The 14,215-nt window shown below is 41.5% G+C and overlaps 1 protein-coding gene across 8 annotated transcripts in view; it reads right to left on the bottom strand.

Annotated features, from left to right (window-relative positions):
* The window catches only part of neto1l (neuropilin (NRP) and tolloid (TLL)-like 1, like), a 59,868-nt gene extending 45,901 nt beyond the window's left edge, over window positions 1-13,967 (bottom strand). For 3 of the 8 annotated variants that reach the window (XM_061758801.1, XM_061758804.1, XM_061758802.1), the window contains exons 1-4: window positions 13,233-13,941; window positions 12,778-12,834; window positions 12,342-12,476; window positions 11,971-12,219 (exon numbers count right to left, since the gene is read on the bottom strand). In XM_061758801.1, the coding sequence (XP_061614785.1) occupies window positions 11,971-12,219; window positions 12,342-12,476; window positions 12,778-12,834; window positions 13,233-13,260 (469 nt within the window). In that variant the 5' untranslated portion in view covers window positions 13,261-13,941. Of the gene's footprint in view, window positions 1-11,970; window positions 12,220-12,341; window positions 12,477-12,777; window positions 12,835-13,232 lie in introns of those variants that run through there. The other 5 variants (XM_061758808.1, XM_061758807.1, XM_061758805.1 and 2 more) reach the window with 5 other exon arrangements.
* Between the last annotated feature and the right edge of the window lie 248 nt (window positions 13,968-14,215).

Genomic DNA, 14,215 nt, shown 5'->3' with positions numbered 1-14,215 from the left:
TATATATAAGTTGCTTGAAGTTTTACCACTGTATTCCCAAAAATAAAAAAAATATTTACAACTATTTACAAGTCATTATTATGAATTCATGACTACTATTTTTACATGAACTACAAATATTTGTGAGAACCATCAAAAAAAAAAAAAAAAAAAGGAAGGAAGTACAAAAATATGAAACACGGGAAGCATTTCAGCTGGGAAGCATTTCAGCTGGCAAAGATTTGAATTAAAGTATTACCCAAAGGGCGACACTCGTCGTAGAAGAGGAGCAAATTTATCTTGCATGATTTAAGAAAGGGAGAAAATATATGGAGGGTTGAGAAGTGAGGATCCACATCTCAATTAAATTCTATATCTAGCGCTCTGAAATACAGTATGATGCTTGGATATAAAATATCAGGTGAATGAAGAAGCTACAAACCATCCTGGATTAGTGTGGATTTGTATGCTTCTGCACATTGAAGTAGCATCCACAATGGAAATGGTTCCCTGGACTAAACTTGGACAAGTGCCCCCCGCCTACATGCTTTGATTGACTCATTAAGACTCAAACATCAGAGAACCCTTACGGTGAAATCTGGATCGCTCCATCCATGTGTGTAATAAATAAACTACGGGGGAACATCCAAAGTTGAAAATAAATGTATGTTCCGTGAAGCTGGTTGACATGCACTTAGTTCTATTTCAAAACATTGTTTCCCGTTTAAAATACGGTAAGTGAGCAAATTTTTACTAACTGGACAGGCAATATTTACGTAACCTTTTAACATTGATAACTGTCATTTAAAGTATAAAGCGTAGTTAACTATTGTATATGAAAATTTTATAGTAAAACTACTCACTCTTTGAAGAAACGGAATCATGAAGGGGTTTGCAGTCTGTTACCTACTGGCGTTTCATAGTTATTGCTGGAATTAATAAGTGTGCATGATATGTGTATTTATTGTACGTCTGGTGACAGGGTTACAATGGCCTGGAAGTACAAAACAATATAACAAATTGGGAAACACTTTTATATTTCAGAAAACAAATTAACAAAAGCCAAAACACTTCTACATTTTAGAAAACAGATTAACAAAAGCGCAAAGACTTTTACAAAAGACGAAACAAATTACAATTGCGACAACCTGGTAAGGGAACATCCCATTTCACAGACATCCTTAGAAATCCTTTGCCCTTTCTCGGCAAGACCCGCCCCGCTTCAACATGATTAAGTAAGAAACGTTTTGGGGCACATTTGCGCCAACCTGGCAACACAGTCTGTGTTGTTGCGCACTTGCCAGCGTGACGTAGCCACCTGCATGAACAACAATGGAAGGAGCTCCAGAGATAATACAATTTGGATTTAAGGATTTTATGTTGCCGATGAAGTCTGCAAAAAGAAAATGGCAACCTGCATGGTTTGCAACTCGCGCATTAAAGACACAACAACGACATAGAACTTCATCAGTCACTACAAAACTCACAAAGACAGGTAAGCTAATTTAATATGAGCATTGAAGTCCCACAATGAGGGCATTCCCAGCAGTAGCAATCTCCCAGCACTCCCTCCAAGCACTCCAAAAAGGGTGGGTAATCTGAGTAAGCTGCTGTCCGGTGCACAGGCACAAACAACAGTCAGGACTCATCCCTTCACCTGTAGAGACCCCCAAGGTCCCTGCCTTCAGCTCCAGCCCAGCTCACAATGCACCTAAACTTGTTGGCCCACCCAACAGGTGCTGGGCCCATGGGAAGGAGGACTTATGTTGTCTTTTTCGGGCCGTACCCGGCCAGGCCACCATGGGTGCAAGCCAGGCCACCAGGCATTCGCCATCACCTTCATGCCTGACTCCAGAGGGGGACGCCAGTGACCTGCGTCCGGGCAAGGGAACATTTCTTTCCATAGAGTTGTTCTTCAACAACTCTATGGAAAGAACGTTGTTGAACGACTGGTTAGCACATCTGCCTCACAGTTCTAAAGCGGTACAGAAAATGGATGGATGGATGGATGTTCTTCATAGTGGCTTCATAGTGGCTGTGGTTTGTCCGGTCCCTCACCTTGGACCTGTTTGTCCTGGGTGGCTCTACCAGGGGCCTAAAACCCCTGACAACTTAGCTCCACCAAGGTAAGTGACGACTTAAGGAGGAGTAGTTCTGTTGTGCCTTGACTCAACAAAGGTTGGGAAACACTGCACTAAAGAAAAGGTTTTATTCTGTTATTTACAAGGAGAGACTCCAGCTAATGCATCTCAGCATGGTGATCATTGCTGCATCAAACATTGAAAAAAATAATCTTGTGCCTAAGGTCGTAGCACTTTGTTTCAAAAGTTATTTGAGTGCACACCTTGCAACAATAACGATGAACGGTTGAGTAATCCAGTTTGTCAAAATTGATTCTATTCCCCCTACCGTAGATCAGAGATTTTGTTACACATTTAGAAAAACCCATTGAAGCACAAAAGAAGATAAAAAGCAAGCCGGGAGGGAAAAAAGGGCTTTCCAGGAATGTGTCTTTCATTTAAGGTTTTGAACACACCACACCGTTAGAGGCTGTTAGTTTGCCCAGAACTGCTGCTCTGTGTTGCATGTTATGGTCAGAGAAGCCAAAAGATAATCAGCCAATTGGTGTTCTTTTATAGACGGTGCAGAGAAAAGCCCGTGTCAGCTCGATAAATATTCAAATGAAAGCCTTGAGGGGGACATAGAGTAGTCACATGCTTTAATCAGCTATCAACACAGCAATCGTGCTATTCCACTAGTCATTTTGGTCTCTTATGCCAAGCAGACAATTCCCTTGTACATGTGCACATTGCGGTATTGTGGCTGTTTTTTGTTTGTTTTTTTGTTGTTCTTTTCCTGCAGCTCTGCCTCTAGATGTACAATTTCCAACGTGGGGGGAATAATAAGAGGCAGCAGCAGTTGGTGTGTGGCCACGTTCATTGTGTAGCAGTGCTGTGATTAATCGTGCTTGCCAAATGAAAACTGAAAAGCCAGCAAGGCCATACTGCTCAACCAGAATGTTGGTGTGGAAAAAAAAAAACAAGCTCCGATAATTGACTTTGCCACCTTTTTTAACGGGTGCATACAATTGGCAATCTGCCAGAAAGATTCCGTCATCTTACAGAGGGAGACACTCTTAATTGACTTTGGACACTCATTGGGGCTATGGTTGAAATAAAAATGTGCTGCGCCTCAATAATCACAGATGGATGAGCCTTGACGGGTAAGAAGACCAATTGTCGCCGGGGTTCAAGGTTTCACGGTGACACTTTCAAGCTGAAAAGGGTCAAAACAAAAACATTGCACAATCTGACGTCTCTGGTAAATGGGACAAGCAGCTTTCTGACAACAAACAGTAAATACTTGTATTATAAAGGATCTGGCCTTTCTTGTTAGAGCTATTTAGTAGTGACAGTTGATAACAAATAAGCAGGTGGGTGTAAAAAGTAGTCTTGTTTTCCTGGCAACTCTACCACCATGTTTATCAGTAATCAGCTGGAAATGCAAATGAAAATGCAGCTGGAAAATGCAAATGAAAATTCAGCTGGACAGAAAAGGGTTTTGGGGGGGACAGACAAAGGGACAGAGTGGACAGGGGGACTTGGGGTGAAAACCACAGCAGAACAATGGTGAGACAGTCTTGATATTTGAACATCAGTAACATTACAACAGTTAACAGCCGAGTCAACGAGCCCGACCACCCAGGACCTGGGGAGGTCCCAAGCCCGATCGAAGCGCCCCGACCAGTCCCAACGAGGAAGGGCAAGGGCACCTGACCACCGTCCCCCAGAATCAGAATCTCTCTGATTCTGATTGCGAGTCACAGTAAAGCCATGATAAGTGATTTATGGCTTGCCATCATCTCCAAGACAAACAGTGATGCAGAACTGTACTGCCCCCCCCCCCTCCCCCCCCCCCCCCCCCCCCCCCCTCATTTATACCTGAATAAAGTGACTGTAAAATATTAGAAACATGTCTCGGTATGATGCAGTGCAGTTCCGCAATACTCCAAACTACAACTAAAAACTATAGTTCGCCGTAGTCCACATAGTCAATATTTAGTGGATAAATTATTCCAAACTCCCATGATTGGTTCATAATGATGTGGCCTATGAAGTTTGTTGTTTTTTTGGCTTCCACTTCCTGATTTATCCATTTGAAACGTGGTGAATGACTTGCATTTAACAACAATCCCATCATGGTGTGGCCACAAACACTGGCATCTTTCTCCCTGCTGCAAGACAAAAGCTGGCCATTACCTATTGGATTAGCCGGATGGCAAATGTGATTAAGGTCTCTTAGGTATCGGACATTTGCTCTTAGATGATAAGCTAGCAATGAGCAGTCCATGTCGCTGCCAAAAATGGGAGGGAAGAAAATGGGGGAGCAAAGTGTGGATAATGAAAACTAAACATTCGTCAACTCTGCTACTTTTTCCTGGAAGTTGTTTATCCTGGAAGGGAATCATGCCATAGCAGAAAAAAAGGAAACTAATATCCACTTAATCCCATATCACAAACACACATCTCAGTCTCAATGCTGACTCATAAGGCACAATGCAACGAGTGAGGCATCGCAGCACGAGAGCGCAAAGATCCACCATGCTGATAGGTTAATGAAAACACACAAACACTGAGCTCAGAGCTGTTATGCCTGCTGAGAAAAAAATGCACAACACATCAACGAGCTAATTTCCAATGCAGTTGCGAGAGCAAAACGCAAACGCATGGTGTGCGCAATGTCGTAAACGCTGCATGAATACATAGTAGGTAGCTCTATTGTGGCCGTGTGGGTTAGCAAAGGATGGCGACCAAATTGTGTGACAGATTGTGGAGGTGCATAAAGTCGAGACACGCACATGAACACGTCCTACCGTACAGGTTGATACATATGGTGTGTGTATGTTGTAGATACACAGCTTTTTAGCAAAGGTAAACACAAACAAGAGCACAAATAAACCCCAGCAGCCACATTGGTTTACATTAGCTGAAGGTACAACAGCAGCACCCGTCCACCACTGAAAAAAAAAAAGCACAAACACACAACATCTGTGGCTGAACAGCAGGCCTGGCTAACAAACCACCAGAGAGGAAGGTGGGACGCCAAGCCTCTGATTGATCTGCAGGGTAATTGGCGGGGAGCAACCGAAAGAGCCAAAGGAAATAAATATCAGGCATACTGCTGGACGGTGGGTTAAGTTCCACAGAGGTGATAAACTCTGACTGGTTGTCCCCAGAGTGAAGGCTCGTTATCTGATAAGGTGGAAAACGTTCGAGGCTGCATTTTAACTGCCGAGAGCGAGGGAGCAAGGTGCGATATGGACTCATGATGCGAAAAGAGTCGGATGAAGTAAAAGTGGGGCTGAGCAAAAAAAAAAAAAAATTAATTCATAAAGGGAACGGTGACTCACAGTGGTGAACTGCTGTCTCATAACTGTCTAAAAACCATGCATCATCTCTGCAGGTAAGCCGAAAAGTGAATGTGTGACACAGATAAGACAGACAACAAACTGATAGGACATCATCAAACAACTTTCATTTATAAGTGATTATTACAATCATTCCAGTGATAATTGAGACAGTTAATATTCAATATGACTTTCATATTATATTAAATGTCCTACTTATAATGTTTATTGTAAGTGGGACAGGAGCTGCTGTTTTACTGAGAATAACTTGTACTGCATTCTGAGCTGGAAGAGACACATTAGAAAGACAAAGCTTGCGTGTCCCAGTTTGTTATAGCAATATGGAACACATTATTACATAATGTGTAAATATTGCCTATATTGTGTATTGTGGCTGCATGACCAACATTTAAAGGGGATGCGCACATGGGCCAAGGAAGTCGTTTTGGTGCAAATCTCGGTAAAGGTCAGGTTTTAGGGATCCATTTTCACTTTTTACCATTACAATCCACAATACAGTGTGATTGTGGTCCACTTTGGTGAGCCACCAGATCCAGCATATGAACATGTGGGGTAAAAGCTTGCCATATATTGCATTATTTTTAATGAGCTTTACTGACACTTACAGGATCGGAGTGGAACACCACTGATGTACTTAAATTTTATTGCAGCTCTTGTATTGTATTGCTCATTCAATTGTGCGGGTGTACAAAATGCTAGATTGTGAGTGCTTATTTGCAGAGATGCAGAGTCGGAAAAAAAAAAAAAACCTAAACAAAAACATTCAATTTGGAGGTGGGTGAGATTGTGTAATAACAATATAGAGCAACATAATCTGAGGCAAGTCTTCGTCTTGTGGATGTGGTGCGCAATCCATGAAGCAGAAACCAGTGGAGAAGAAAGGAGGTAGTGTTTTCAGACTTTTGGATTTGGGGGTGTACTGCAGCCCTCTTCCACAGCTGCAGGTGGTGTGCCTGCAATGTTAACTCCCCCATCAATTTCCATTTGCTAAAAACAGCTACAGTCTGGAGTGAAAGGTATCATCAGCTGAGCTACTTCACTATTCGTCAGCCACAATGAATCTTTTTTTGTTGTTTTTGTGTAATACGAAGTTGATGAAGCAAGCCAGGAACATTCTCCGAGTCTGCTCTTACTTCCAAAAGTCGAGCGAAATATAAAATCAGGTTATTTTATCTTTGCCAAGCCGTTCAAGCTGATCGCTTTACTTCGGGGAAATTGCATTACACACGAGGAGCACGCATAAACTGCTAGTAATGAAGAACTACACATTTACCCCGTCGAGGAAAGACAATGAAACAAACAGTGGGCAGCTCAGAATAATCAGGAAAAAAAACTTCTCGAGAATGTGACTGGAATTGTAGGGAGAAGTAATGACTATAAACATTGGAGCAAAGGGAAGGAGTGGTGCTGTTTATCCTTTCCAATGTGGAGAGTATTGTATATACTGTATAATACAGAGTTGTGAATCAATTTCATAAATGAACATATGAATTCCTTGTCCAGTTCTCTGTCCAGGGACATGGTGCCCTCAGTTTGTGACTCAAACAGCTTGTTGGACATAAAAATGGCTTATGCAAATGTTTGGGGTTTTTTTTATTCGCAGAAGTGATTGTGAATTCTGCATAGAACAACAACGAGCATAACTGAATGAATGGGAATGTGAATGTATAGCAGCCATTTTTTTAAATGATCATTATTGTTTCTTGAGTTACTTATAACCCTAGAATTGGATATGAATTATATATATATATATATATATATATATATATATATATATATATATATATATATATATATATATATATATAAAACATCAGACAGTAACAGTGTTGCAGTTTTCCTTGTATGTGGCCTACCTATGTGGTTTGTAGCCAACAAGTTTTCCCACATTCAAACACCAAGTCAAACTCGCGAGATCTTGGGAGAATACCCTCGAAAAAGATCACAGGCGGACTTCTGTCTCCATTTCTTGTTCATGAATTTAATCCAAGTCTTTTCTGTGGAGCTGTACTCCAACCAGCCTTGAGGCAGGGTAAATGGAATTGCATTCTCTACACCAGGTCGCACATGCTGTATCAATGTAGGACAATGTTAAGCGGAGAATTAGACAATCCAGTTTACAAAGAAAGGTCTGTATTCATTGGGACAATTACAGAACTTTGTCACAAAACTTGATTGAGTCCTTTATAATGTACCTTGAATGACACAAATATTGATGCAAGGAAGACCTTGCTGTGAATGTACTTTATTGTAAGAAAATGTGGTTTCGCTTAAAAAAACAAAAATACATTTTTTTTTCTTTCATTATGGAAAAGGGAATGGATACATAAGGACTCCATTTATTCCATCCACACATTGAAATACCAGGTGTACGATGGGAATTAAAGCAAAAGGGACTTGAAGTAACTACGACTGAAATAACTTTCTTTGGAGTGGTGCTGCTGTGCTCAGCACCGCCACAGAGTAAAGAGTCAATTTCTTCGATTCAGTTTTCAGTTTTCCAGCTTGAGCCTATCAAGGTCCAATCTTATGGCCCTAGCCTCTTTATGATAGTCTCATCCATCTGTAATCCTAAATATAATTCCATTCATTTCATGCCATAATGATTTCAAGTCCAGATGGAGCTTGCTTGGAATTGCGCCAATGAATTGAGTAGCAGTGCTTCACATGACCCATCCATACATCCATTTTCTATATCTCTTGTCCACATTAGGGTCACAGGTGAGCTGGAGTCATTCCCGGCTAACTTCGGGCGAGAAGTGGGGTACACCCTGGACTGGTCTGCTGTATTTTTGTATGATAAATGTGATTTTTTTTGTTATCTGTTTTTCGATCTTATATAGGTAGATTCTGTTTTGCTTTGCCCATACTTTCCTTCGACCTTTCGTTTTTACTGCTATCCACCCATTCTTGTTTTTTCAATGACCCTTCGTCATCGCTGTTTTTCATTACCTTTTCTTTTTGTGTCAAACACTCATGTGCTCTTTTTGTTCAAATAAAATCTCTGTTTTTGTTCAAACGTCTTTCGTTTGCTGTGGTCCATCCTTCAGCTATTAGCCTACCATTGCAACACTACGGGCAATTTGGAATTGTCAGTTATGCTCAGAAACATGTTCTTAGAACGTGGGAGGACGCCAGAGTATCCAGAGAAATCCCATGCAAGCAAAGGGAGAGCATGTAAACTCCACACAGGAAAGCCAGAGGGGAAATATCACATGACCCTAATTCTAAATAATAGCTCAGATAACCTTAGAAGACCTACCTACCAACCACTATATATTTATCCAGGCGCATGCACTCTGGTTTTACAATGCAGGTATTAAATGCCCAAATCCAATTCAGCACCAATATCTCTTTTTGTGTGTGTGTGTGTGTGTGTGTCTATTCAAGTAACCCATGTCCGACATCAATGCGCTTACATTTACTGACCTGAAACAAAACACTAAATTGTTAACCAAAAAAGGCAGCAAGTAAACATACATTACTGTGTACTAAACATTATGAAGCATTTAGTTTGGCCTAAATGGACTTTTACCATGGTTCAGAAGGGTCTACAGTCGGCCATTGTTTTTTCTCTCTCATGCATTCTTGAGTGCTTGCAGAACCAAAACGAAAAGTCAAGAAGCATTCTGTTTCTATGCTCCTCAATTTTTTTAAACACCTGAGATCTGCTCAAACGGTCAGTACATTTAAATCTGGTCTGAAAACTGTATTCACTCCTGTTCACTCCTGTTTTTGCATAAATACCCACAGATTTCACTATCTTGCTTTCATTTTTTTTTAATGTCAATGTGTTTTATCATTTTAGTCTTTCCCTCATTGGTCTTACTTTTATGTTGTGGCTTATCTTGCTTTTCATCTTTTTAATTTAATCTAGTTTTTAATCATTCCTCTGTAAAGCGCTATGGATTTGACATATGTATGATTAGTGCTATACAAATAAACTTGCCTTGCCTGAAGTACAGCATGTGCTTGAAATCTATGGCCTTTGTAAATGAGAGTGTTTCATTAGTGTGTGAGGTAAACCTGAATGAAGTCCCTGACAGTCCCTTATTGAAAGCCCCTAATATGCTCATATTCACAAAAAAAACTGAGCATGCTAGGTCAAGTAAAGACAGCCTACATCGTCTGTAGGCTAGGATATGACTGTGGTTGTATTTCTTTTGATTGACAGGTCACTGCTGAATGGTATCTGATTATTTCCCAATGTCAGTGTTCAGTTACCCAAGACCTTATACTGGAAGAGCTGTACAGACAATTGATGGATATATGAATGATCCATCAACTCCACTTGCAACTTTAGCTACAGCTGCCTCTTGTGATTACTGACCTCAGCCGGGGTGGGACGTTACTGACAAAGAACCGACTTAAGGTCTTTTTTACACTACACTTAGTGCGACGTTGATCAACATACGCATTGTGTAAACGCCGCATAGCGACGCGCGAGATGGGTCGCTCGCCGTTGCAGTGCCGTCGCTCAAATTGAAAAATGTTCAATTGAGGCGCTGCGCCGCTGTCATGACAGAAGGCCCATCCAACAGGATATACGGTGCGGGAGTGATTTCACACAGCAAGAGGTATACAGTAAATGGCATGGAGAAATGCTGTTCGGTCGCTTAGCAACCAGTGCCAAATATGGACACGGTTGGGCCGGGCCGCCGTCGTGCGTCCTACCCCGCGGTGGGACAAAAGCCAAGTGCATTATAAAAACGGCTTCATTCTTTTGCATCATCAAACTACTGAAAACAATACAAAGGCTGAGGCTGTGCTATCAAACGAACAAGTGGAATTGAAAAAGGGGGATATTTGTACTAAGTGTAGATACAAGGGACACAAAGCAGCACAATTAATGTATGCAGAAGAAGAAAATATACAACCAACTACTAAATAATGCATGAGGTGAATTCTTCAAAGTGATAATATTCCAAGAAGAAAGAAGAAACTAGTGATGGGTGATACAAATAAGGATGATTTATAGCAATGTACATTGCGATCCTGTGTAAGGATACTGGCAGAATGCAGAGCAGTGAAATACAAAGCAGTGTTTTTTTAATGTTTTTTTTCATATAACTGCGGTAGGAGAGTAAAAGCAGCTGATTCATGGCAACTTTACTGCTTCCCCCCCCTCACCCCCCCTTCTCATTCATCCACTAGAGGTGGGCATTTGTGAATTAAATGGTGTTTATTGGTACGGTGAAAAGCACTCCAGATGCCAGACAATTTTCACCATAAAGTGAAGCGATTCCTTAATTACATCACGCTGTCTACCTTTGTAGTCACGATGCATTTATCCTCTCACAAAAATGTAACCTATCTAAGTGAGACCTGTCTGCTCCTAGTGTTCCGAATATTCCGCAACAATTGCTTTGTCCCTGTGCTGTGGAGGACACACATCGTCACTGTGCCAAAACCACCACGACAAGTCTCCCAATTCTTTGAAAGGCTTTAGACACATCACTCTCACTTAGCAAGTCATTATCAAAACAGCTTTTATGTATCCCCTGCGGATGATATGACTTTGGTGGCTTGTCTGCATGACATAACCACCCTTTAGCTAAATAGTGCTTCTCACAGTTGGAATGCTATACTAACTAAAAACAGCACTTATTATATATGGGCTACTGTTTCCAAATATATAATGTGACATCCATCATCCATTCCCACAGGGTTAATGTCACCATAAGAGAGGAGAGGAATCACCACCAATCCTCACCGAGACCTTCAAGATAAAGCTCTCTTCTCATTCCACCTGGGTAGCTTTTCTCCCACTAGCATGCTTCTGGGTTGTTCTGGCATATAGGGTTACTGCTCAGCTATTTATGATGAATAAATAAAAAAAAAACAAATTGCACTTAAATTTTCCCACATATAAAATCCCCCTGGAGGTGCACTTTGATATATGTCCCTCTGCTTGTCTGGATTCAAACACAGAGAACTTGACAGTGTTATGAAAGCCAGACAAAAGTGGAAGTGAAGGGAACAATTTGCAGTTATGCTCTTGTCATCAATGGCCTTAGTAACAGAATATCAACCAAATACGACACACATTAGGAATGTTTTTAAACATGAGCATAACTTGTTGAAAACAAGGTTTGCTCCCATTAAAACCTGATCCCACCAAGCAGAAAAGTAGGCATTTCTTGGTGTAGGGTACCAGAAGTACTTTTCAACTTTTGGAGGCACCAACTGTAATGATAAGGTAACTTAAGGGTAGAGTTGGACTTGCTTCCCTTTGTTGATTTGTTGACAGAAATTCAGCACTTCCTTGTGAAAATGGAAACAGAATAGGAGGAACAAAACTCATTTGTGAAACACATAAGGGTTTCCTGCTTGGTGATAGTGTTGCCTAAGCTTTTTTTCCATTTCCTACAAACTAACACATCCACACTTGACTCCAGATGCAGAAAGATAGCGGGAGAACAGCCTGACCAGTCCCTGGAGCGTTCAGCCAATGATAGTATATTTCCAATGGAAAGAGACAGGCAATCGATAATTCTACACCAGGCAGATTTGTTATTCAGCTTTGAGGCATGCAGTAACAGGAACAAGTGGACTTACAGTACCTGCAGTGAAGTTGTAACTGGCTGAAAATCCCACCGCCTCCAGTTCGCCATCTGTTACAAATTTTATCCACAGGTACCGGCCGCTACTCCTGATATCCGACGGGCTGTGCTGACCGCAATAGCGTCCGAGAATGGGAGAGAAGCCGAAAGGTCCATCGCGAACCTCGATGTTGTCAAATTTACATTCCCATGAGGACTCGATCGAATAGTTCTCCTCAAAATGGAGCTCGATGCACTGCCTTGGGGGGGCTGAAAGACATGGTGGAAATAATGACCGCAAGAAGTGGTAAAGTGATACTGAACTTGTTTCAGCTCCTTTGTGCCTTGGAGGTTAGTCAACTAATCTCTAAAACAGTAGAGAGGAGCTTTACCTTCAAGGATGTACACACACTCTGTGCCTGGGGGGTATTTGTTTGGGTAATTGGGAGAAGTGAAGAGACCTCCTTCTGGTTCTTTCACCCACGTTCCACACTGACCTGCTGGCTTCACACCAGAATTGTTCTTTACTGCAACACAAATTTCAAGGGTCACAAATCATTTTGGGCCATGTAGAACGATAGAAAATTTCCCAGAAATAAGAACCGCACACAACTTTGAAATGTAGCACCCACGTGGAAGCTAACCCAAGGTGACAGGTATTCTAGTTGGTCCACCACCAACGTTATAGACCGCTAAAGTAGGATGGGGTGGCCAAGGGAATGGTAGACACACTTTTCTCCTTATTACAAGCCAAGTACCACAAAATGATTTGGGTCATAATTCCATATTGTTGGTGTAATGCTTGAATGAAAGGTTTTTGAAGGTTACCTGATGTATCTCTCTTTGTTGCGCCGGACAAGCCAAGTAGGAGAAGACTTGCAACAACTGGAATGAAAAATATAGCTTGGATGGAACAATGTCACCTCCATGTGTTGTGATTATGATGATCATTTTCCCATTCATTGAAGTGTCGATTCAGCACAGAACACATCACAGCTTTAGAATGAAATTGAAATCAGTAAAATAAATGCCATACGATTTTAGACCAAAACATACAATATCATACGTTTAATAGGAATAATTAAAATAAAAATCTGTACTGCAAATGTTCCTATATCAATGATATAAACTGTAGACTACATTATGAGACAACATTTTTTTGGGGTCCATAAATCTGTTGAATTGATTTGTATTTCGAGTGAAAACCAGCTAATAACTCTTTCTAGATTCATAGTTTATATTATGTCAATTAAAACCACGAGGGAAAAAAATGGTTCGCTTACCGTGATGGAAGCTGTGTCCATGTACCATGTCTGTTCCTTTCACAAACGCCTGCAGACTCAACTAATTCCATTTAGATTTGGGAGTACTTGAGGAGAGAAAACAAGAGGTGAGTTTCGGGGGTGATTCACGCTGAGGAACCACTCATCCTCTCCTCAATGCAGTCATTAGGGAAGAATGTGTGGCAACAACTAATCGCCGGCTTCATACAAGACCAAAAACAGTTCTAGTAGTAGACATTCGCCCGTTTTCCATCCAAACGCTTCCAAACCTCTTTGGTGCACTGAAAGGATTAATAGTCCCGTCATGAGCCCAGCTCTAATCGCTCCACCTTTGCGATCTTCTTTTTGAAAAAGAACACATGAGTCAGCTTGGTTTTCGTCCTGTTTGCTCCCCTCATCAGGAGGAAGAGAGGAGGAGGAGGAGGAGGAGGAGGAGAGGTTTCAGCAGCATAGAGAACCATGCAAGCCTCATCTCCGCATCCTCTGCAGGGGGGGAAAGAAGTTGTTTTTTTTAGTGGATTTTGTGTTGCTGCAGAAAATCCGGCGATGTCGAGTGTGTGCATCAGTCTGCTGCGATGCACTGTGTGGAGTGAGAGTCTCCGCAGCCAAGCGGAGTTCTTGTAGACCCCCCTTTTCCCTTATTCCTCTTCCTCCTCCTCCTCCTCCTCCTCCTTCTCCAAGCGCGCACGTTCATTCACAGCGGACCAATGCACCACAAGGCTCACAGGCGCGCAGCAAAAAACGCACACAAATCAAACTGTGCACAATAACAGGAAAGTTTACGTGAAGAGTTGAGGTAGAAGTGGACTAAGCACGTGCGTGTATCCATGTAAACTGTAAAAGTCTTCTCAAGCAAGGCGATGGAAGAAAACGAATAAACAAGCAAAAGCAAAAGATGGCGAAATCCTGAATGGTTGTTGAGATACAGTTTCAGCAACTTTTTCACTGTTTGATTTTTACTTATACTGTATACTGTATTGTGT

This window comes from Phyllopteryx taeniolatus, chromosome 20, assembly GCF_024500385.1.
Source record: "Phyllopteryx taeniolatus isolate TA_2022b chromosome 20, UOR_Ptae_1.2, whole genome shotgun sequence".
Taxonomy (NCBI): domain Eukaryota; kingdom Metazoa; phylum Chordata; class Actinopteri; order Syngnathiformes; family Syngnathidae; genus Phyllopteryx; species Phyllopteryx taeniolatus.
The sequence above is the reverse complement of the archived record's forward strand: the minus strand, read 5'-3'. Positions and strand labels throughout refer to the sequence as shown.